The following is a 25,666-nucleotide window of genomic DNA, read 5'->3' as shown; positions in this document are numbered from 1 at the left end:
CATGATCTTTGATGCCTATTTTATGCCCCAAGCACATGCCCTTATTACTCCTTCCCTTAGTTACCCCTCTGTAATACTTAGCTACTATTTGAGGAGGAGAATACTGAAATTTGCTGGTTTAAAAGTCAGTGTTAAAACTTGGCTGATGGGCACCTTGCTGGCACATGTGAACTGTGAAATATTTTCAGTGAAATACATACAAGTGTGTGTGTGTGTGTGTGTGTGTGTGTGTGTGTGTGTGTGTTGAAAAAAAAATGGAGAGGGGGAGGCAAATGCCATGGAAGGAAATAATAGACCAAAGAGGGAATGATTCCAAAAGCCCTGTTGTATTCTGTTGCATCAACAATCCTGGAAGAAAACTGCATTTTCAAGGTAGGGTCAGTACCAGGTCAAAAATGCATTTGGGAAATTGCCTTTATAGAGAGAAACCTTGGCCCTGAGAGAACTTACATTGATTTAACTGAGATCTAGGTTTTATTGTATAGGATCTTATTTATGGATTTGCAGATTGCAAAATTGAGATCTGTCTTGACATTTGTTTACCCACCCCCCTTCAGTCAGCAAGAAAGGCACTTATAAATTGTAGACATGCAGAAATAAAAATACCCTCTGATGCTGAATACATGCATGCAGCTAAAAATATATATACTGTAGGTTCCCCCTGATACAGTTCTCCATTATTCAAAGCAATTGCAGGTCCATATCATTATATCACCATATGAGCGACATTAATTTATTGTGGGGTCTGATTTGAGCCCCTATCCAGCTCAAGGTGAGTTTGATGGACGAGGTCATACTGCATATAAAATAAATAGAACAGAGGACAAACAGCTGCCCCAATCCTAGTGAAGTTAGCCATGACATTTGGAGCAATCCTATGTAAGTTCCCCTGAGCTCAATGTGCTTCCCCTCAGGTAAGTGAACCTGGGATCATAGGCAAAGTTCAAATTAATTAGTTGGATTGGTGTGTTGTTGTTTTTAATGATGTTGCTATCTGCCTTTGTTTGCTTTTTTAAAAGAAAATTGGGGTGCACAGTTTTTAATTAACAATAGATGACTTAACAACTGAAAGCATTGGAACTTAAATTAGTTATGAGTAACATTACATTGATTACACTGATATAGTCACAGCTAGCACAGCTAACTTTACCTGGATCAAAGTAATTGGTTTCTTTGTTTTTCATGAAATGCCTTTCAAATTAGTAATAAAACAACCCATAAATTGTTTTCTAAAAATATTTGATCTCAATTACTCTATTGCCATAATTACAATTAAAAAATAAGAGAAATTGACAAGATGCCAAACATCTCAGGTGCACACTGACAATCTAACAATGGCAATACATTTCTCAAAGTTTCATGTTCCTTTAACTCTCATGTTCCAATAACAAATAAAGGAGTCCTACTCTCTCTCTATTCCCTGGCCCCACAAAAAATAACCGATAAAGAATCCATATATTTCATTGTGGTCAATAAACATTGATCTTTTTAACCATTCCTTGTCATAATTGCCATAAATATAATTGCCAATCTCCCACTTTTAGCTCTACTTAACCACTCATCTCTGTGGGCCAAGGCTTATCCCGGTATCTGATAACGTGAAATTACTGGCTTGTGTTAAACGTATGTCCTCCTATTGAAAGCTGCAAGCAGATAACCTGGGGTTTCCCCTGGTTTCTCAGCAACCCCTGAATCAGAACCATGCCTGCTTAGCTTTAAAATTGCTGCCTCACTGGGTGCATTCAGACCACTCATTTAAGATGGCACTGTGAAGATCTTATGCCCAACTGCTTTCTTCTATGTATGTATGCTGGGAAACCACTGTCAATCAAACCTTCCCAGTGCATGATTTAAAGCCCACACACCGGTGATCTTCATTTACAACCAGGGATAGACAACATCAGCCTATTTCAGTTTGGCATCAGTTTCACCCGTGTCCATTCAGGAATCCATTCAGTCCAGGTTTCTGGGTTTGTTTGTTTTTTAGGGTTCATGAAAAAACTCATGTTTAAATTCTCTTGATTTGTTTTGGTACACATATCCCCCATAGAAGGTTCATTTTTGTACACATTTTTGAACCAAAACAGCACCGCAGAATTTGGTGAAATATAATCCAGTTGCTAGCTGTTCTGATCTACATATAAGTCTTAAGAACAGCCACCTAGGTTGGTTTGCTTTAGTGGGTTTGCATCTAACTAAGTTTTTATTCAGGGTACACCAGTCAAAATTAATCGGCCTGTTAGCCATGCCCAGTGGGTCTACTTTGAGAACGATGAACACTGCTATCTATCATCTATCTATCTATCTATCTATCTATCTATCTATCATCTATCTATCTATCTATCTATCTATCTATCTATCTATCTATCATCTATCTATCTATCTATCTATCATCTGTCATCTATCATTTTTCTTCCCTTCCCTTCCTCATGGAAGGTTACAACAATTAAAATATTAAAACCAATCAAAACAATTTACAATCTCCGAGTTTAAATTCCAGACTGAACAAAACTGTCGTTCTGCGACACAGATCCACATTTTTACTACACCTGCTAAAGGGCTTTGCTTTGTATGAAGCATCCTTAGAGTTCATAGGTATAACTGGAGAAACAAGATTCTCTGTGAGATGCCCTTCCATTCTTTATGGTAGGGATACAGCTGGACTTTGAAGCCACTTACTTTATAAGGGTTTCTATAAAGATTTTTGTGATTTCTTTGGTGCGGAAGGGGTTGGTATTATTTCACGTAAGAGCTGTGCAGAAATGTGTTGTCATTTGTGTACAGGGTGGAAGATTTTCTTGCTTTCTCAGAGACTGAATGCACACTCACAGATGGCTCTGCTCAGGTGCGATTTTAATTATGAAGTAGCACAAAGCCCAACACGGTAGGCAGTCTTCTTAATAAATGTCCTCAAGCTTTTGTCTCCACGTGTCAAAAAGCCTTTTTATTGAGTGATTAAAATTTTTATTTTATTTTATTAAATTTCCTCCAACATTCCCTTCCTCCAAAAAGAGGGAGATGCTTTGAGAGGATAAAGTAGATTGCAAAGTCAACATCTATAAATGAGAATTGATGATTTACTGTTTTATGAATGGAGAGAAATATAATTTTTAGTGTTTTATAAATCTGACCACCATATAAGAAAACTGTTTACAAATATAACAAATCCAAACAATCATGGAATTTAATAATAGAGCACATATATACAAAGTAACAAAACTGCACACTTCTTTTCCTTTTCCGTGTTTGCTTAATGTTTAATATTTGTTTAATGTTTGATTGTAATTAGCAATCAAAAGGAGGTACATAGAGTCATCAATATGGGTAAAATAAACCCACTGTGGTATATCCATGTAAACTGTACTCAGAGTAGACCTATTTAAATAAAGTGACTTTAGTGATGCCTGCTGATTTTTAGCAAGACTATTCTGATACTGCTTAGTTGGATACAATCCACCCCCTTTAACAGACTGGCTGTTAAGTGCTTGGAAGATGGTATTTATGATTAAATTGACAAAACATTGTCAAATTGAAGAGAAGGAATGAAGGCAGGTAATTGATTGGTGATAAATGGAATGTCTTCACAATGCTTTGAAGTAATACGGCACAAGGCAGTGTTTAACCTTACACTCTCCTCGGAGTCATATCAAAAGATTCTCAATCTAAATTATTATTTGAACGGTTACCTTTAAAAAATGGGGGGGGGACGCCCCAAAATAATTAAAAATCAAAATAATTTTATTACAGGACAGTTACTATAATTGAGTAACCTTTTCTGAATTGACATTAAAAATGTGCAGCAAGATATGTATTGTATGCTGTCCTGGGAGTCTCTTTGAAGGGTGGGATATAAGTCCCTATACTAAAAAATAAAAGCAGGCAGGGAAGAGGAGGTAGCAGAATTTCAAACTGTAGAAGCAAAGCAGCGTTCATTTAAAAACTGGGCCGTTTTGTAGCCCCCGCCCCCCGATAAGACAACAATGCTACAGCCTTATTCTTAAAAATTAGTAATATATTACAATAATGTTATACTGTCTCTGCCTTAGTGGGGAATTATGAGGGCCTCATGTTAGGACCTCAGTGTCCTGACATAGTTAATTATCCATAGATAATGGTTTTCAGCAGTAGATGCTATGAGCTCGCCAGCCTCACTATAGAGGGCTTATTAAGTGTGCGAAGACTCAGATGCATCGCACCTATGCACTTCCCCTGCCGAAGCAAAGCAGCTGTGTTTTCTTTTCTGTATTATACATCACATGGAGCGCCTCGTTTATTATAGCGAAAGCTAATGATGCAAGTGGAAACTTCTTTATGTTGTCCCCAACCCCTGCACCGTCATGTGGCAATGCATTTGCTGCAGAGACGTTCACTTAGCCTCCATAAGTAATTTATCTCTCCCAACACCAAATGTATCTTTTATCTAAAATGCTTCGGCTCCGGGGTTCATTATTTTAATCACAGCTCATTTAAATGGTTCTTCTTTTCCTAAAGAAAAAAAAAATGCTTTTTATGACCGTGATAAAATAACAGTTCTGTTGAACAGACAAATCTGGGCAGTTTTCCAGCATGATTTTCTAACATTCCCAAGTCATTGTTGTGTTTAGTGCTTTTTATTCTTATGGCCATGTTTATAGCACCAGGGCCAGCCCTAGACCAAATGGTGTCCGAGGCATCGAGCGCCTTTGGCACATCCCTTCCATTTGTTCAGCGATTCAGTGCCTTATTATTGTTTTCATTACATGTATAGTCTATGCCACAATTTTGACGGGTGACCTAGGTGCAGGATTTATCCCTGTCATTGTAAGATGTTGAAGTTTGCAGTCCTGGGGGGGGGTGTGTGTGATCACAATGATGCACACACAAATGCCATTTGTTGAGTGGACACTGATTGTTCTGTTGTGAGTGCTGACCTCAGCAGAGGCGAGGTGAGAATACCCAATGTGTTTCCTTGCAGATGTTGTGGCCTACAGGTCCCAACAGCTCCAACTAGCATAAGCAATAGCCAGGGATGATCTGGAGAGAACCACATTAGCCCACCCTGTCCTAGACAGTTTTATGCAGGGCTCAGGTTGGAGACCTCATGAGGGCAGAGCTCAGACGTTGCTTCAGCAGCAGGAGCCCTCGGACTGAGCCTGAAATGGAAGAAGCCGTGTCTCTGTTTCTGGCTAGCTCTGCATTTGCTGGGAGGATCCTCACCATTTGAAGGGGCTCAACTTGCTCTAGTAGTCATTGACTCTGATAGAAACTGTGGTTTGAGCTGGGACCCTCTCATCTGGAAGAGAACATGGTGATATCCTAAGGCGGGAGGGGCACTGGCATCACAAGCTCTTCATGCAAAAGTAATTCTGGAGTTGGCCCTGGGGGGCAATTCCCACTCCAGCTATGAATCTCTAGACTCAACTCCTGGAGGATAGTCTGTCCCCAGGGTTTTGATGCTGACATTGTCCATTTCCCTATGAATAAAGACAAAGAAATGATGGTTAATACTGTGCCCCACCCCACCGACTGCCACTGATGGGTGGCCAAACACTCAGTGATAATGAGTATTAATAAATAAATAAAACAAAGTAATGTGTATTTGGAACACAAAGTGTAAATTGCACAATACATCTTGAAGTGGGGAAATTGACAGAGGACTGTGTGTTCACTGGCAGCCCCTTGTTTCTTACAATTTATAGTTTGGCCTTGAGAGAGTGCCACGATGCCTAATTTTAAACTTTTTCCAAGTTTCCCACTGTTTCAAACCTACAACCGTTTGATTCGTTAGTAAGCTGTAACTGATCTTGATCTTTATTTTGTTTTAAAATCTCCAATATAATCAAAACAAGGAGCGTTTGGCCCATGAAAGCAAATGCTTTTCGATCCTTTGTTGTCAGATCCACACAATTTTCTCTCCAGCAGGATTAGATGAAACAGAAAACCGATATACCAGGGCCCTGGAATTGCTGGGTTGTAATTTAGAAATATCCATTTTATCCCATGTAATTTCTTTGCTAAGATTCCTTAGTCTGAATCTGATACAGGTAGGAGCCAAGACAAACACTAACCATTTATAGTCATTCAGACCAGTTTGGATTTCACTATAATGCAAAGCAAAGAGATATCTTGGCTCCGTTTCAGGTGAGTAACAGGGGCAGAAAATGCATTTCAAATTTAGCATAAAATGTTGCCACATGTTTCTTTTAACAATTGCAGACGTTTCTATAATGCAAGATGTAATGTAAGCACGCTGGTATTTCCATTCCTTGAAAGCCTAGGCCCATCATTAAGGGATTCCCAGTGAGCACTTAATTTAAGCAAATAAAAGAGCTGGCTTTGAGGATGTATTGCAACCGATTAAGAAGATGAGTTATCCTTAACTCCGAGAACAGCCACAACTGTGGACAAATTTGAAGCAAGTAGCAGGGAGCTTAGGCAGACTGTTAGGGTGAGACATCTTGGCCCTTGATAATGACACATAATTCCACCAAATGAAAACCAGAGATGTATCTCCGTGAGCGTATCACGATGCGAACTGTGGAGGTAAAAGTTGTGTTGAAAATGATAAGAGGCTTGGATACCAAGTCCTGTGAGGAGAGGCAATGGAAATTACTTCTTCACACAGCACGTAATTCAACTATGGCATTTGGTCCCAAAATATGTGGCAATGTCCACCAACTTAGATGGCTTCCAAAGAGGATTAGGCATATTCATGGAGAATAAGGCTATCAATGGCCTCTAGCCGCAATGGCTACGTTCTTCCTCCACTGTCAGGCAATAGAAGAAGAAGAAGAGTTTAGATTTGATACCCCACTTTATGACTACCCAAAGGAGTCTCAAAGCGGCTAACATTCTCCTTTCCCTTCTTCCCCCACAACAAACATTTTGTGAGGTGAGTGGGGCTGAGAGACTTCAGAGATGTGTGACTAGCCCAAGGTTGCCCAGCAGTTGCGTGTGGAGGAGCGGAGACACGAACCCGGTTCACCAGATTACGAGTCTACTGCTCCTAACCACTACACCACACTGGCTCTCAATAAGCTTCTGAGTCCCAGTTGCTGGGAACTGCAAGTGGGGAAAGTGCTGTAATGCTCAGGTTCTCCTTGCAAGGTTTCCCATGAGCATCTGGTTCACCACGATGAGAACAGGGTGCTGAACTCAAGGGTCCAGCAGGGCTCTTCTTATGTTGAAATAGGTTGAAGGAGTTAAGTAAATTTAACCTGGAGATTAAGAGTCAATGTGGTAGCCACCTTCAAATATCTGAGGGGCTGTCACATAGATAATAGAGCAAGATCCCTTATCCCTTCTGTACCCAGTAGATCCCTGTGGACCAGTTTTCCGACAAGTTCCAAAGATCTCAGAAGCCACAGTAACTCAGAGCAGGGCTTTTAGTGTGACTGTTCTGTGGACCAGCAATTCCTGCCAAGTTACGGCAGGTCCCCACAATCTGCACTTTCTGGAAACATTTGAAGACATTTTTATTCCAATAGGCTTTCCGAGCTGGATGAATGGGGTGTCTCTCTTGAATGGTTTTAGTTTTCTTTTAAACATATCTGCTCTTTTTTGTGTTTTTAACTACTCTTTTGCTGTTTTTGTTGTACACCACCTTGAGATGATTGTGTAGAAGGCCATCTAACAGCACCAATACCTTAACCTGTGGGTTCAAATGGCAAGAAAGGGGATTTTAACTAAACATTAGGGAGAACCCTTTGATGGTGGAACAGGCCGCCTCAGAAAGAGGTGGACTCTCCTTTGTCAGAGGTTATATATTTATGTATTTCATAAAATTTATACACTATTTGGTTGTAAAAAAAACAACCCTCAAACCGGTTTACAGAGAGAATAAAACAATAAAATTGTTTAAAGCTCTTTAAAACCTTTGAGGGATTGTTGTAGTAGCAGGTTCCCACATTGCCCTGGGGTTGGCCCTTTTTCATCTGTTTGATTGAATGCCCTAAGCATAAATCTCCCTAAAATATTAAATGGTATGTTATAGTTAAGGATGTTCATTAACTGAGGTGATACAGCCAGCTTGTGGGGCCCTACCACTGCAGTTTTCACATTGGGAGTAGTTTCTTGTAAGTCAGGTTCTTCAGGCTCATATACGTACATCCACGTGATTTCTCTTCCTTCCAGGGCTGCTCCCAAATGACTGCAAGGCTGAATAACGCCTCTCTGCCCACACATTTTAGCCCTATATAATGTTTTTTTTTTTTTTTGAATAATATTTATTAAAGTTTTCCAATTAATTACAAATTAATAAAACATCCAATTTCAAATCTTTTTCCAATTACATCCTTTCAGGACTTCCCCTTCCCTCCCCCCCTTGTATTCCAAATCTCTCAAATGATCTCAACAAGTTCTTCTCCTCAATTCAGACTTGTTATCCTTAACCCAATTTTTTTTTTAAAAAAACAAAACATTATTTTCCATTCCCCTAAAATCGGCTTATTCCCACCACGAGTTCCCCACTTTAGAATACCATGTAGATGTATATAGCCTAAATAAAACATAGTTTACGCCCTTTGGATTCCACATTTCCCACCCCCCCTTTTCCCGGTTGCGTTCCCAATGTTCCTCAATGTCCGATATTTCCACATCTCTCTAAGTCATAGTCCTTTGCCAGTCCTCTTTAATTTCGAATGTCCAATCATGGAAGAATTCTGTCTCAAAGAAAGGCCCATTTTTTCCATCCGGATTTTTATATCCAGGAGTGAAAAACTCCAAATTATAATCCTTAAACTTGTCAAATCTGGATGTCCCAAACGTCCCCACTTTTGACTTGGTCCAATTCTTGTTATTTTGTTGTTCTTATTGATCACACTCCTCTTTCTATTTCTTTCTGTCCCTGTTTTCCTGCACAAATGTCCTAATTCCGAAAGTTAGTTCCTTTACAGAGGCTTGTTATTCAGAAACAAAACATTACGTCAAGTTCCTTTCATTCCACAACAGATGATTCCATTGTCTTCTTCGGTGTAGTGGCCTCTGTAGTCATAATAATGTTCCATTTCTGCAGTTTCCCAGGAGATAAACAGTTCTGTTCCAATTTCCAGCTAAAACCACTTGTAATATCCCTCGGCTCCTCTAGGTGATTTGCAAAAACTGAGTTCTCTTCCAGATCGCGTCCATTAGCCCTAGTAACTTTATAATCCTTATTTAAAACAATTTGTATCCAATTTATAACAAATATAACCAGCAAAGTCCTTGTAACATAGTCTCTATCTTATTTTCCGCTTTGACAGCTCTTTGACAGCTGTCAAAACTTGCCTTTCTCCTCTCCAAACTCCGTCATCGATCGCTCCCGGGGTTCCAGGGGGGGTTGTTTTTAAGTCCGAATTCTACTTTCCTCCTCCAGCTCAATCTCATATTCTTCACTTGTGAGGTTAAAAACTTGCCAAAATGATGTTACTCCGATCTTAGTTATCAGATCCTTTGCTTTGACCCTTCTACAATGGAGGGGGTGGCTGACTTCCTTTTTTGCGCCTCCCCCGCTCGCTCCGAAATTTTTAAAATTTTTGTCCCTCTTTTTAATCCAAGTTCCAATTACTTACGGGTTGTTCTTTTAGGTCCGAATTTTCAAAGGAAAAAGCCAGCGCTCTCCGCCGAATGGCATGCGGCTTCGCACGGCAGGGATAGCAGAGGACTCAAAACACCACGCTTCTCCCCGGCACCCGATCCGTAGCCTTTAAAAAGGCTCCTTCACGAGTCGGGAGGGCGCTAACGGTGTCAGCCGAGTCTCCATGTCCACGGCCCCCGTGGCCGTGGTTTTTAAGGGTCCCCGCATCGCCGGTGCGGTAGGACCCAGCCCCTGCTGTGCAGGCTCCCTCTGGAGCTCGGAGGGAGTCCGCCATTCGGCGATGGCGCCGACCCGGAAGTTAGCCCTATATAATGTTAAGGAATGCTTGAGCCCCATAGCTCCCAAGCAGGCAGTGCTCTTTAAAGTCATTCATCTTGGTAGTAAAACACTTGCAGGGGTGTTAAGCTTGAATATAAGCCCCTGCGCTTCTATTAAGAGGAAGTCAGCTTCAGTGTCTCCTTGTATGCTTCTATACCTCTCAGAAGTTCTTTGCATCCCACTCGGGGCCAACTGGGGGTGGAGGGTTGGATGGATAACCTTAAGCTGACCTTTGCCCATCTGGGGCCATGTCCTAGCAAGCGATGTCTTGCATCCGTCGGCTTCAGCTGGGCTGCTGATTCTGACAGACGTGTAAACAGATGCAAGCGTTGTTGCTAATGACAGGTGATTATAAGTGGCGTGGGTGCCAAAGTAATTAAACCGCTCTTTGACAGGAACATTTGGCAGTGTGGTATTTCAGCATTAGAAAAATTGTTACAACACATTTCCCCCCCTGCTAGGCTGTAAGGCCTGAATACCATTAATTACGATCCTTGGGCTGTGGTGGTAGTGCTTGTTGAGATTTCTCTAGCTTTGATCGGGAGACACTTTGTGGAAGCAGAGCTAAGGGTGGAAATATTGGTAGATACAGATTATTTTTGTCCATCAAACTGCAGTTTTTCCTACTCTATGGAAGAGGAGCCTTTTCCAGTCAAAGGGCCACATTTCTTCATGTGGAAACCTTTCAGGAGCTACGTGCCATTGTTGGCAGGACCAGAGGCAAAAGTAGACAGACAAGGGGTGTCACTCTTGCCTATGCACAGTGTGCTACATTCCAGCCACCAAAAGCCAGTCTGCCATCTTGATTCAAAATCGTGTCTGGTATCAAAACATCAACAAAGAGTTCCCACCTTTACATCAAAAAACCCCCCTACATGTTGGGTGAAGTTAACAGTGATGCACTTTGTCTCATATCTTGTTTAGCCATGTATTAATCCCACTAGAATTTTGTTTGAAAGGAATATGTAACAAAGCTTTACATTATTTTAAATGGTTGCTTGTCTTTCATTTGGTTAGATGCCCCAAATCATCCATTAAAAAACTAGGATGAAAGTCCTAGAGAATAGGTTCTTTTATGTTAGATATGTAAAACTAGAGAGGTTTGTCTGCTGGTGCCTTTAGAGCTTTCCCATTTTTGTTTTTGTATTTTTTTTTTAAAAAAAAAAAACCTCTGCCATTTATGAGGCTCTAAATACTTTGGCGGCTAATCAGCACACCAGCAAGTTAAAAAGAGAGAAGTTAAACATCGCCAATCTTGAAAAGAGCTTCCATTGTCTTCTACCTCTGGTGCCAGGGGAATCTTTTGAGTCGTGGTGCAATGCTCCTCTCAGTGTAACATGTCATGAAACATTTCTCAGTAATGACCGACACTGAATATGAGTTGACAGGACCTCTGACTGGGCAGAATGGGTTCAATTACCAGAGATGTGGGGTTACCTGAGATATATTTTTTTAAGGACCAATTGCATTTGATTCTGACCTCTTATCTCACAGGATTTGTGGCAGTGACAACAAATAGGCTGATTAAGTGCTGCTTCCAACCCTTCACTTTTTTTTCCTAGCATGGTAAATATTTTTAGCTTCTTCCACATCTATGTTTTTCCCCCTTTAAACCCAAGTGTAATATATTTATTAAATGAAGTGTAATTATACAAATTCAGTGAATGGTGTCTGGTACCCATTGGGATGGATAGAGCAGAAAGCAGGGAGACCAAACAGTATGTGGAGCCAGACCCAATGATAGGCAGAACCAGCTAGGCCACATCCACACCATGCCTTTAAAGCACTATGATATCACTTTAGACAGTCTTTGCTTCCTCCTAAGAACCCTGGAAACTGTAGTTTCTTAAGGGTATTGAGAATTATTGAGAACCACTCTGGGAATTGTAGCTCTGGGAAAAGAACAATTCTAGCTTGTGTCCATCTGCCCTGCTGATTTCTACAAGGGCAACACTGACGCTTAAGGGGAGGAGGAGGCAGTGCCAACCCCCGAACTGGTCATAAATAGGAAGGCAGGCAGGTGGGGGCTGACTGAGGTTGGTGGGGGCCCTAATGGGCCAACCTCTGCTGAGCGCTGGTCCCCACTGCCCTCGTCAATTTCATCTCTTCCCAGCATGAAGCCTGGCTCGAGAGCTGTCATTCTATCTTGGAAAAATATCTGGGACATAGTGTCCCGAAATCAATATAAGACAAGTGATTGGTCTCTTAACCTCACCTTTCTTCTTCTTGTAGCGGTTACATTGCTCCCGTTCACCTGTAGCCAACCTGACGCCAGAGTAAATGAAAGGACCTGCCATCAAAAGTATCTTCTCTCTCCCGTTCCCCGCTTTTCTTACTTGGGACTGAGCAGAGTTTTACACTTGTTCCTAGTCTGCTGCCTTCAGCTCCCAGATAGAATTATAGCAAAACTGCCTAATTAAACTGTCGCTGTCTGCCTGCACTCGAGTGCCTTTACAAAGTCATTTAACTGACTGACATTCCAAACTATTAAAGCCGGTTGTGGCGTGTCTCCGTTGCTGTGGATAAAAATGAATGGAAATTTGTTAATGTGCGCTGACATTTGATCCTGGATGTTGAACTAACGCTGCACCACCTGAACTCATCTCTTCCCTCCCTCCCACCCACCCACCACCTTCATTCTAATCGCTTCCTATGTTTGTTATTTCCTATAATAAATTGGAGGAAATTGCAACAGGTATTAACATTTTTCAGTTTGATTTATGAGTGCCTGTTGAACACAGCATCCATCTCATGCTTCTTTTGAGATTGTACTTCTGTGCATGATTAGACCCGTGATGGAATATTTCTTTCTCTCCCCCTGCCCCCACTCCAAATATACAGTAAGAACATGATACATTTCCTTCATGGAGGATGAATAGAGTTACAGTACTACTACTGTGACTTCTGAACCAGGGACAGGGATCCTGTGGCCCTTCTGATGTTGTTGAACTCTGTGGAGGCTGGTGTGACACTGCCCCACCAACTCTGTCTGTCCTCAGCCAGTCCCCATCTACCTACCTTCTTACTTACAACCAGCCTCCTCCTTTTTAGTCCTCTTAGTGTTGCCCTTCTAGAATTCAGCAGGGAGGAAGATGGGGACAAAACCAGAATTAGGTTTCCCTGCCTATCATTGGTTCTACCTCCACTAGCCACTTGTGCTGGCAAATCCTACTTTTCTCCCCCCTGATATCTGCTCTACCAGTCACAGTGGTAACTCCCATCACAAGAAGCTTTGGTTCACTTTCTTGATAAACTGACATTCACTTTAATGGAATTATGCTCTCTGGTCACATCTCTACTTTTTTAAAAAAGTGAAAATGTAAGCTAAGATCCAGAGGACTAAGGATCAAGTCAGGAAGTCAAAACACACCAAGAGCTAGGAAGGCCAGATTTGCCCAAGCAAACTACCACCTTCAATAGCAGTGACTACCCTGTGGCCAGTGTGGGTGGGCAGAGTCACTCCAGTACCTAGAAACCCTTCATTGCAGGAATGAAGAACTTGTGGACTTCAGCTCCCATCATCCCTGACTATTGTATGTGCCGGCTGGGGCTGATGAGAGTTGGAGTCCAACAACATTTATAGGTCCACTGGTTCCCCATCTTTGCTTTTCTGCTTAGGACAGCAGCATATTTCAATCTACAGTCCTGGGTGACTCCCCGGATGGTGCTTCCAACAGCATTGAGCTCCTTTGGTTAACTAGGCTGTGTGTGGAATAAACACCTTTTTCTCTTTTCTCTTGGACCATCTCCCTGTCCATTGCAGCCAATGACAAGAAGTACCGTAATTGGGAAAGCCTGCATCTGTTTTGCAAGCAGAAGATCCCAGGTTCAGTCCTGCAACATCTCTAGATAGGGTTGGGGTGGGTGTCCATCCGAAACCCTGGAAAGCCACTGCCAGTGCAGGCAGTACTAAGAAAGCTGGACCAATGGTCTGCTTCCCGTGTCCCTATGTTCTGGTATTAAAAAAATTAAAATTCCTCAGCCAAAGTGCTATTTATCAGACCCAAACCATTTGCATGGTGTCACATTTGTCTAATAGGCATGCTTAAGAGCAAATGCTGTTTGTGTCTTGCATAACAGGAGCTTCGAGATTCTAGAAGACAATGAAAGCACCTGAAGGCCCTCTCATTGCAGACAATCCACAGGCAAGGACTGGTGTCCTACTGCCACACTACTCACATTTTTCCTCCTTCCAATTCCTCACTTCCTCGCTAGGCACGTAAAAGCCAAGCAGCAACTCCACTAGGGGTGCCACATCTGATGTCCAGCCCAGGAGGAAACATTTCCTTGCCAACGCAATGCGGGAACAATATCCTGCCAAAATCCACAGGGGAAATAGTTCACTTTCCTGTGTGTTGGCTCCAACAATAACACATCCGAACTAAATACAGAATTAGCTTCCTGTATTTGATTCCGCCATCCCCAAGTCCAAGAAACCTGGAGTTCTCCAGAGAAGGCAAACAGTAGAACAACTGACATTTTAAAATCCCCCTCCTGCAGAAAAGATATGTATTCATTCCCGAGCAGATAAACTGGTCCCACCTTATGCTATTGTCATTTCATCTTTTGAGGAGCCTCATGAAACTCCGGCAGGAGCTTGAGTCCCAACTTCCATTAACAACACAAATTTTCAGTGTGCTATTTATATATTGGGTTGATTAATTTATGAATAGCCTTTCACATGCATCTCGATGTGATTTACTAAAGTACTATAAAACAGGTAGAAGTTAGTTTTTTAAATGGTACAAAAACATAAAGATAAGATTTAAAACTAGAAGAAGAAGAAGAAGAAGAAGAAGAAGAAGAAGAAGAAGAAGAAGAAGAAGCAGCAGCAGCAGCAGCAGCAGCAGCAGCAGCAATGGCTTCCCCCTAAGAATTATGGGAGCTGTAGATTCATAGAATTGTATATTTGGAAAGGACCTGAGGGTCATCTAGTCCAACCCCCTGCAATGCAGTAATCTTTTCCCCATTGTGGGGCTGGAACCCATGACCCTCAGATTAAGACTCCCATGATCAACCAACTGAGCCATCCCAGGTGTAGTTTGTAAAAGGTGCTGAGAGTTGTTAGGAGACCACTCTTCCCCTTACAGAGCTACAATTCTGAGAGTTCCCCTTAAAGAAGAATTCATTGTTAAACCATTCAGAATTTGCTTGTGTCCAAAGTAGTGCTTGTTCCATTTGTGCAGGAATTTCTGCTTGCACAATGGATCTCCCCCTCTCAATAAATCTGTTCTGGGGTTTCCTTCAACCACCTGGAGCAGATCTGAGGAGGACATGAAGTGCACATGGAGAGAGATTATTTCTATTTATTTACACAATTTATAGACCGCTTAACTACAGTAGTCCCTAACCAGTTTACAAAGATTCAATACAAGAAATTAAACATCTCTGCAGTGCCACTGGCTCTGTGAATTTAGTAACAAGTAACCCTCTTTGACTTTCAGAGCTATATTTTTATTTGTTTAAAGACACTTCGTTTCACAGATCCACAAATAGTGCGACATCTAAAAAATATCAGTGGACTGTATCAAACAAAGTTCTACATGAAGTAGAATAAATAGGTTATTTATGTCCATTAACTTCAATGTGTCTACTCCGAGTAGGAGGAGCATTGGCTACTTTCATGTAACACTTTCATAATAAGGCTAGAATTGGGGACAAAGTGTGTTGTCCTGCCTTTTAAATACATTTAGGAGCACAGTCATTGTTGAGGTTAAAGCTTCCGAATATTAAACCTTGGCCTGAAAGCAGTTTTTTGAAAGAATAAAGTGTTGCTTGCTTTAATCCTTTCATTATATTCTTCTTTTTAAGGTCTCCCTCTCCTTTAAAAGAGAAGGGAAAGCTTTAAACCTTGAAGTGCCTGCATAAAGGAAGCTTCTTTTGCAAACCAGCCAGGGAAACATATGATACCATTTGCCATTGCAGAATGTGGCCTGCTGTTCTCCTGTAATTATAATGGCCTAAGCAGTGTGGGGTTGGTTAGCCTTCCTTAACAATCATTAATCTACCGAGTCTTCGTAACCGCGGCCCATCTTGAAGAACAGCAGTCCTTGGCGCAAGAGGCCTCTGTAGCGAGCGAGGGATTGCCTTCTTGACTTGCATTCTGCCACTTGCCAGTCCTGGAGGATTCTGGGAAAAAGCTTCTTCCCCAAAAAACAACAACAACCCCCTTCTTCTTCCCTCCCACATCCTCTTGATAGCTGCCTGCCCTCTCCCTCTCTCTCCCTCCCTCTCTGGTGTGTCCCCTTCTTCCTCCTCATTGTTGAAAGTTTTATTTCTGTGTGACTGGGAGCCTGTTTAGCAGACCATATTGCCAGCGAAGGTACGTCGTTTGTTGCGCGGTTCTGGCAAGGCTGGGCAGTCAGCTGGGATGTAATTAAGACTCAGAGAACAGGCTGTCTTCGCCACAGGAAGGGCATGTTAGATGTTGCAGGGATTTGGGGCTGTCAGTTTGGCCGGAGCTGAAGACAGAGAGCTAGGGACAAGCGCTCTCTTCCCTTTCATTTATAATCCCTTTATGTACAGTATATGCACTTGGCAAAGTTTACATCTAACCTATTGGCTCTCGCCGGCGGGCCAAAGAGGCCAGATTAGCATATGTTACATGTATATTTTAGTAATATTTTAAAAGCGAACACACATTTCCAAAGTGAATTATGCATGTATGACAGAAGCAGGGTTGTGTTGCACTGGGTGTCAAATCCCACATCTTTTTGTCAAGACTATGGGTTTTACATTAAGAAGGCAGAGAGACTAAACGAAGTAAAACAGTTTTAATTTTTAACAGTTTTGGTCCAGCCCAAGGACTGGCTTTCTGACAGTTTTAACTGACATTTGAATAATTGGATTAATTTAGAAAAGGGTGCAAATCATATCTTGATTGGTGCGCATGCACCGCCATACTTTGTGATCTGTGTATATAAAATTAGCGATGGGGGTGGACAATTTAATAATATAGGGTTAGCGCAGCATTCAAAACAAAATGCCATGGATGGAGCACTGTAAACTACATTAGGGATGGGTGACGGACTTGAGCATAGGAAGTTCCTTTTCACAGAGTCGGACCATTGGTCCACCTGACTCAGTCCCCTTTGACTGACAGCAGCTCTCTAGGATTTCACACTGGGTTCTCTCTCCCCGCTACCTGGAGATGCTGGGGTTTGTACCTGGACCCTCCAGCATGCACACCAGATTCTCTGCCCTTGAGCAAAGACTGTTTGAGAGGCACCGTGGTGTCTGAGCCTATGAGCCTATGAAGCTTGGGTCTGTACCTCCCAGCTCAGCCTTGGGCCCATTAGGTAGTTTCTTGAGTACAGAAGATCCGTTCAGCATCCTCTAACCTTAACCCCATGAAGTTGAGAGCACAAATCTGAATGATGTGTGTTGCAAAACACATTGCACATTTATTTTCTCAAACCTTCATCTATTTTTTAAAATTAAAAAAAACCACACTTTAGAAAGTGGGTTTCTGTAGCTCTACTTTGCAGGCAGAAGGTCCAAGGTTCAATGCACAGCATCATCAAGAAAGACAAGGAACGTTCCTTGCCTGAAACCCTGAAGAGCTGCTGTCGGTCAGTGTTGACAGTACTTAGGTAGATGGACCAATAGTCTGACTTGGTATAAGGCAGCTTTCTGTGTTTTCTTGTGTGCATTTGGGGTTTCTCCATCCAATGTTTATGAATTATGCAACCTTGCATTATGATTCCAGTTAGCACAAGAAAACCAATCTTGAGAGTCGTGTGTATTAAATGCACACATGGCTTTAACATGTTCAAGGATTACCCAGTAAAAAATTGGAATGTAAAATGAGGTAAATAATGGATGGTCATGTATGAATAACAGAAAACAAAGGAAACATGGGGGGGGGGGAGTCAGGGGACTCTTGTAGTCCCAGGTTATGGAGTAAATGTGGATTATATATATAATTATTTAAGGCTTTGATGTATGGTTTTTCGTTTTAATGCGATGCTTTGTTATTGTAAAAATTAATAAAAATATTGTTTTTAAAAAGGATTACCCATTTGTCTGGATGCTGTGGATCAGCACACAAACTCTCTCCATTCACATTTGTAGACAAATACTTAATGGGCAGGTGCCTGCATGCATCTGGGCATCCACCAATGTGGACTTTCATCAATGTCCTCCCCAACTTTCTGCATTGTCAGCCCCTTCCTCCACTGACAGATATCATCCTGGTATGCCAGAAGTTTCAGGCTTTAATGAAATGGCACTCATTGGCCACTTCCCGAAGAGCAGAAAAACATTGCTGAAATGGACTGTGATCTGTTCTGTTCAAGCTTTCTTGTATCTAGACGTACAATCCTTCGGGAATTCTCAAAGCCTTTTAAAACTATGGGCTTTTTCTTCTTCTTAGGGCAGTCAAAGCAAGTCCCAGGAGTGATGTTGCCATCTGTCCTTTTTATATTAAAAGACTCTTCTGTGTTATATACCTGATGTTCTTTTTCCCCAGGATAAATTTGGCTAATTAAAATAAAGCCTTTGTCCTTTGTCTTGGACTAAAGGTTCTTTCAGTCTCAACAATATATCTTTTTGGATCTAGATCGATCCTCTGCACTATATATTCAGAGAGACAGAGACTTGCGCAATTTTAGGGATAAATTATTCTGGTTCTTTGAATGGATTTGCCGGACACAGGAAACTTTGTACATTGTGGCTTCATGTGCAACAACAACTACCACCACAGCAACTCTTCAGTTTAAGATTAATTGCTCTTACAAATTTCATTCATGCTCCAAAATTCATGGAAAATTTAAGTTGCTCTTACAAAATTTATGGAAAATTAAGATGAGAATCTTAGTACTTCCAGACAGTGTAAGTATTAAATACTTTGTTCGGTCCTGCATTTTGGGATCCATGCACTGAGTCTTTGCTAGCAGAGTAGGGACCCTGAGGCCGATTGTAGAACTCAGGCAGGCTCATAGATGTGCAAGTGGCCCTTTAGGTGCTCTCAAACCATTTAAGGCATTTGAAGGCTAATATCAGCACTGTAAATTGGAGCAGGAGACAAATAGGCAGTCAGTGTCAGTGGGATAGAATGAGTGCAATATGCTCTGATGGCTTAGCTCCTATGAATCTCCTTGCTGCTGCACTCTGTACCAGCTGAAGTTTCCAAACAGTTAAAAAAAGAAAAGAAAACACAGCTCCACATTACAGTAATGTAGTCAGGATGTAACCAGAACAAGCACCACTGAGGTAGTCGTGGCCACCAATGCTATCTGCAGCTCTGCATATTGCACACATACTAAATTGTATACTTGTCTCTTCTGGGGGTGTATAGCCCCCTCCAGAAACCAGTTGTCTCCCTCCATCCAGATCAGTGGAATTCTCCTTCAGGATTATGTTTCAGCTTATTTACCCTCCTGCACCCCAAAATCCCTCCACATGCATGCTCAGAACCTCCACTATCCCTAGGGGAGATGGTTTTTGGTGCTCATAATCCTGATGCCTGTTAGAAGCACTGTGTGGTGGGTGGGGTCAGTGATATGAAAGGTATTTTCCCCTCCTTTTCTGTTGGTGGTGTTGCCTCGCCCATCCCACTGTGGCTGTGATGGTGTGTCAGGCCTGAGCAATGCATGTTATTTATTTGTTTCATCACAATATTTATATACTGCCAAATCATAAGATGCCAATGCAGTTTGTACCAATATATACAGAACACCTTATAAACAATAAGAATAATTAAAATGGCATAATTTTAGCGATAGAACGAAGCAGCAGCTTCAGCTCACCTGAGCAAATGTGATCCATTCCACTGGTCCTTCCTTTGAAGTGAACTGGGAGCCCATGGGGATCAAAGCAGGTGACCTCTTCATATCCTAAGCTCAAACATATTTTGTTGTTGTTGGGAAAGGAGGGGTTGTTCATACGGATGAAGCCACTTGTCCCTTATGAGCACGTTCCCTGATTGTGTAAAAATAGCCAAGCTCGCTTAAGGGTAAAATGTAGCCCTAGGGTAGCGGATGGATCCCTGCTGACATTATGCTGCAAGCTCATTTTCAAAGGCGATGGCTACCTGGCACTTCTGAGTGCTCTGGGTTTGTCACTGACATTTTCTGCTCATGTACTGAATGGTGATAACTGGATTATTTTAAATGTCACTCTGAGGCTTCTTGGGAATTGTGAGTTCGGAGTTTTAATATAGTGTTGTTATTTAGTGTAGATGCCAGTCCAAGCCAGCATGATGAAATAAGCCTCCTCAAGCTGCATACACATGCGACAGTGCTTTGCTTTCTTAAAAATCTATTCTCACTGCTGTTTCTGTCACCCAGTAAGCAGAGCAGAGAGTTGAGTCTTGATACTTAAAGAAAAACCACCCCCCAGATCTCTTTCCGCAGTAGCGGTTTGTGCCAGCCTTGAAGTGCCACGTTATTTTAATGCTCCCATCCTGTCAGTATTGATTAAACAGCATGAGGTGTTGTTTCAGTTTAATAGGGGAGGACACATCTTTAAATTTAGGTCATTAACATTTGTGAAAGCTTTAATTGTTCAACGTAATGATTTTATGCAGGTAGAGGTCCAATGGCTTCAATTAATTTATAGTCAAAATGTCCAGGGCTCCCCCCACGTCTCACAAGGCTATTCTCATAAAACTTTTCATGGTCCCAGAAGGAATTATGTTTGCCACCCATACTACCTTTTATATCTTCTCTCTGCCCCCACCCCATCCTGACCCTGCACATTATTTCTTCCGAATCAGATTGCAAAAGTATTATTGGAAAAGTCATCATTTTAAAATGTAACCGCAAGATTCAGCAGAGAGGGACCACAGCTCAATAGCAGAGCACAGGCTTTGCATGTGGAAGGATTCACATCCAATCTGCAGAATCTCCAGTTTAAAAGAGCAGAGAAGAGGCAATAGAAAGACCTGCATGAGACCCTGCGTAAGTAGACTGTGCTGTGAGTCTGACCAGCAGCTTCCAGTGTCAGTCACCATAGAACTCAAAGCTGAAACCCTGTGGATCAGGGATGGGAAACCCTGTTCAACCTAAGAGGCCACATTCCCTTCTGACCAATCTTCTGAAGTTTACACACCACTGGTGGCCAGGACCAAAGGCAAAAGTGAGCAGAGCAATGAATGTAAATGTTGTTGGTTTCCAACAAATGCTATTCAGAAGAAGCCATCATGGCAGGTAGCCATTGATAGCTTTATCCTCTGTGAATCTGTCTGTTCTTAAAGCCATCCAAGTTGGTGGCCATCACTGCCCTGCACGAAGAAATCCTTTATTTTATATGTCCTGAATCTTACCATGTTCAGCTTCATTGGATGTCCAGGAGTTCTAGTGTTAAGAGAGAGGGAGGATACTTTCTCTATCCCATGCATGATTTTGCCAACTTCTATCACGTCAGCTCTTAGTTGCCTTTTCTTGAAACTGAAAAGTCCCAAACGCTGCAACCTTTCCTCTTGAGTGCGCACAAAGCTACTTTTGTAGTGCCTGTTCTATGACTGGTATCAGCAGTTTAGGGTCTCTCAGGCAGGGATCTTTCCTACCAGTTCTATCTGAGACGACTTCTTTTTCTGCACTGGAGATGCCAGGGAAAGGCCTTCCCTTCTTCTGTCCTTTCCAGAGGCATCTGGCTGGCTACTGTAGAAAACAGGATGCTGGACTAGATGGACCTTTCATGTGATCCAGCAGGGCTTATGTTCTTAGTCCTAGACAGCTGGACACAGTTTCTGCACTGCTGTTCCATCTCTGATTCTGTATCATGAGATGGCAACTTTGCCCACTAGTGACTGAAGGAGGATCCCAGTTCTTGCAAGCAGGCTGCTGCTGCTGCGGGGGTAACAAAGCTGCCCAAGCCATTTACATTGTTGCAGCTACAAATTAATTATTTTGGGTACCAGGTTTGTCTGATCTTTCACATACGCAAGGCTCTGAGCGACAGTCTCTATGTAGCCCAAGCAGAACATTATGTACATAGGAGGTAGATATTAGTTGGGTATAAGTAGTAGATTAATTTATTTGGGGTGGGGGAAAGGACCCCCAAATGCCCCAGGGGATCAGTACTCAAATAATGCTGACTGTTGAAGCGGGTGGGGATGAAAATGACAGTGGGGGAGAAAATGGAGCATCTGAGATCATGGAGAGAAGCACCCCACATTGCCACCTCCCCCCCCCCCCAGGTCCCACTTGTCAAGCTGTTTCTTTTAATTTGGTTCTTTATACTAATGCCCAGAGGGTGCGTGATATTGAGTATTTCACAGCACAAGGAAATATTTCAGCCCCCCCCCATATACACATCTTTGTTTTTTATATATATATAAAAAATCAGATTGAGTAACTGAGAAAAATGCCCCCCAGGAATTTCCTGGTACAGCCATAGTAACCAAAGTATTTTTTTTGGGGGGGGGGGGTTCCCTAATGCTCAGTGCTCATGTTGAATAGAGAGATGGCTATTCTTTTTCAAAACACCATACTAAACAGTATAGGGAAATGCAGCTGTGGTGTTTGGTCGGGATTCTTCCAACAGTGTTCAGCTCTGAATTCTCTGCACGTGTGACCCTGGATATTATTGCTAGAGGAAATCAGCCAGCGGTACAGTCCGGGCTTAATGGAAGCTCAGTTGTTTACCCTGAGGCTGTTCTGTAGCCTTCAAGATCTCCAAGCCTAGTGTGGATAATGAGTGTCCACTTCTTTCCCCAAGATCCCGTGGATGAGGAAATCAAAACCTTTCATGCAGACGGGTGACTTGGTGGTCACACAGAGGGTTGGAACAGTGCAGGCTTAAAAGTGGGGCTTATGTCCAGAAACTGTTACAAAGGCACAGATTGTGAAGTGTGTGTGGTAGTCAGTGTGCAAAGTGCATTAACTCAGCAAGTGGAGGGGGAAACTATACTGGAGTAGAATTCCCTCCCAAGAGAGCTTAGACTGGCTCCTCCTTTTTATCTTTGCACTGGCAGGCGAAGACCTTCCTGTTCAGACAGGCCTTTGGAAACTAGGTCCTGACATTGTTGATACCTGGGCTGCTCTCAGGGCAAAGTGTATTCCAATTGCTGGTTCGAAATGTGTTTTGCTATTAACTCCAAACCAGTATTATATGGTTTAAAATGGACAGGGTGCCATTTTAAAGGGGAACATAGAAGCTGCATGTTAAAAGTAGTTACAGTGGTACCTCGGGTTACATACGCTTCAGGTCACAGACTCCGCTAAACCAGAAATAGTGCTTCAGGTTAAGAACTTTGCTTCAGGATGAGAACAGAAATTGTGCTCCGGCGGCGTGGCGGCAGCCGGAGGCCCCATTAGCTAAAGTGGTGCTTCAGGTTAAGAACAGTTTCAGGTTAAGTATGGACCTCCGGAACGAATTAAGTACTTAACCCGAGGTACCACTGTATTGTGTCTTTAATTCTCACTTTTAGGGTTACTTGCCCAAACCATTGAGGTCTGTTACACTGAGAGGGACAGAGCATCCTGCTGCTCTTGGACTCCCCAGCTGCCCATGCTGCTGGGGGCTGTTGGGAGTTTGAGACCAACAGCATTCTGAAGGGCCACAGGCTCCCTGTCCCAGGTACAGAGTTCCTGCAAGTGAAATCGTCATATGGTGCCTTTCTAGGACTCTTACAGCTAGTGCGACCAGCTTCACAAATGCTATCTGAAAGAGGAGGAGACTTCACCTTACTCCAGGGATGAGCAGATTGCAGCCTCTTTAAAAAGAACTAGGTAAAGAAATATGACAGTTGAAAGACTGCTGATGGAGGCTCATTGTTTAGCAACCTCACTTGTCTTTGTAGCAAGTTGAAATATCAAAAGGTTTTGGAATGGAACTCATGGTTTACTGTAAATATAGTTGCTGCAAATGTGAGCCTCTCTCATGTTCTGAACCAGGCGATGCATTTAACAGAAGACTAAAACAATGCAAAATAGGCACTTGTGGCAAAGACCCATTTATTCAGCTAGGAAGGCCTGTTCGAACCAAGTGAATGAGCAACTTGCCCCAGCAAAGGCTGAGACTGGCTGAGCCTTCAGGACAGAGGAAACAACGTACTTATTCATGCAGCACATGGTTAAACTACGGAACTCACTCCCACAGGAGGCAAAGATAGCCACCAACTTGGAGGGCCTTAAAAGAGGATTAGACAAACTCATGGATAAATCCATGGCTACTAGCTACAATGGCTGTGCTCAGCATCCATGATCAGAGGCAGTAATGCTTTGGAATACCAGCTGCTGGAAACCACAGGAGGGGAGAGTGCGCTTGTGCTCCGGTCCTGGTTGTGAGTTTCCCATAGGCATCTGGGTGACCTCTGTGAGAACAGGATGCGGGACTAGATGGGTGATGGGCCTGATCCAGCAGGTTCTTCTTATGTTCCTCAAGCAAAAGGTTTGCATTTATATGGTAGCAAATAGTCTCCTCAATCTGAAGACAGCAACTGGTAATAAAACAGTAATATTTTAAATAGGAACCGCCATCCTTTTTTAAAAAAACCACACACAAATTTGTTGTTTTTTCTGATTGCAGGCTCAAGTTTCTTTGGGGCTTCTGCTAATATGAAAAATAAGAATATTTACTGCTGAGGGACTGAGATCAGCACATAGATATTTTATGAAGGGAATAAATATTTTAAGATGCAAACACTGGAGTGTGTTGGCACTTCAAAACAGGGTCAGAGGATTTGTTCATCTTTCAGAAGTGTCGGTGTTTTAATGTATATCACTGCAAACAGTGAGCCTTTCATGATAAAGTAACGCCTCTGTTGCTTTTGCCAATTTGGGGGTGGGGGACCCACACCCACCCACCCACAGCTCCTTTTTTGTTTCAAGAGATCATAAGAGTTCTGGTTCTATAAATAGTGATGCAGGAGACTTCTTCGTATTAAAGATGGAAGTTTTCAAAAGACGATATTCTATCTGGAACCACACGGGAGGGACCACCGGAATAGCATCTCCCAGACAAGTTAACTTGTGTTTCTTTTAATAAAGATAATTTGGTCAGGATGAGCAGAGGCAAGGCTGTGCCGTCAGTCAATCCATGAAAGCTCATTGGTGTCTCACGGTTCTTGATGTTTAAGTTTGGGCGGCTTGACCACCAAAGCTCAGGATGGAGAAATACTTTGCAAACTGAAGTGATGGAAGTGAGCTCCCCCAGTTGTTAATTTCGGAGTTGCTACCAAACTGAACCCAACTTCACTCTGAATTCTGCTTCCGCTTGAAGTGGTCTGCTGTCCACCTTCTCATCTGCAAGTTTTCATGCCACCCCTTTCTCACATTTTCATACAAGTTACAAGGTCTCTTTGTGTGAAAGAAGACACAAAATAGCAGCAAAAGGTAAAGCTGAAGGATGGGTTCAGGTGTCCATGACTCCTCCCTGGCATTGAAGTCGCATCTAAAACTGATCCAGGAACACCTGGAGATTAAGAAGCTGAAATAGGAGTTATATGCCTGGCAAAGAGGTGACTTACATAATCACTACCAGGACCTCTTCTACCGGCTCCTCTACTGGGTCATTACTTGGACTTTCCTCTGATGACTCTGGATCCTCATCAGGTCCATTGCCCCGTTCACTTCTGAGTCCCAAATGGGGATGGGGGGGGACGGGAATTAAGGCAAAGTTTAGGACATGGTTGGAAGGGTTCTTGACGGTAAAGGGTGGATAAATAATGAGAAATGAAAAAGAGGACCCCCCCCCTTTTGACAGAATTGGATGAAATTTGCAGGTGTGGTAGCCTCGTCAGAATGAATAAAACCTACAGATTTACAGGCAAATATATATGGAAGCCTTTGTGCTGGACACCTTAAAGTTGATTTTGGGGTGGAAGAACTAAAATAAAATAAAATACTT

General features: G+C 42.4%; 1 protein-coding gene across 8 annotated transcripts in view; it reads left to right on the top strand.

Annotated features, from left to right (window-relative positions):
* The window catches only part of FTO (FTO alpha-ketoglutarate dependent dioxygenase), a 257,029-nt gene that overhangs the window by 138,450 nt on the left and 92,913 nt on the right, over window positions 1–25,666 (top strand). Inside the window, exon 9 of one of the 8 annotated variants that reach the window (XM_081870232.1) lies at window positions 12,104–12,460. The exons of the other annotated variants lie outside the window; for them this stretch is intronic. Within the exon in view, the coding sequence (XP_081726358.1) occupies window positions 12,104–12,131 (28 nt within the window). The 3' untranslated portion in view covers window positions 12,132–12,460. Of the gene's footprint in view, window positions 1–12,103; window positions 12,461–25,666 lie in introns of those variants that run through there. 8 annotated transcript variants of the gene reach the window in all.

The sequence above is a fragment of the Podarcis erhardii genome (genome assembly GCF_964252035.2).
Source record: "Podarcis erhardii genome assembly, chromosome: 7".
NCBI lineage: Eukaryota > Metazoa > Chordata > Lepidosauria > Squamata > Lacertidae > Podarcis > Podarcis erhardii.
The sequence above is the reverse complement of the archived record's forward strand: the minus strand, read 5'-3'. Positions and strand labels throughout refer to the sequence as shown.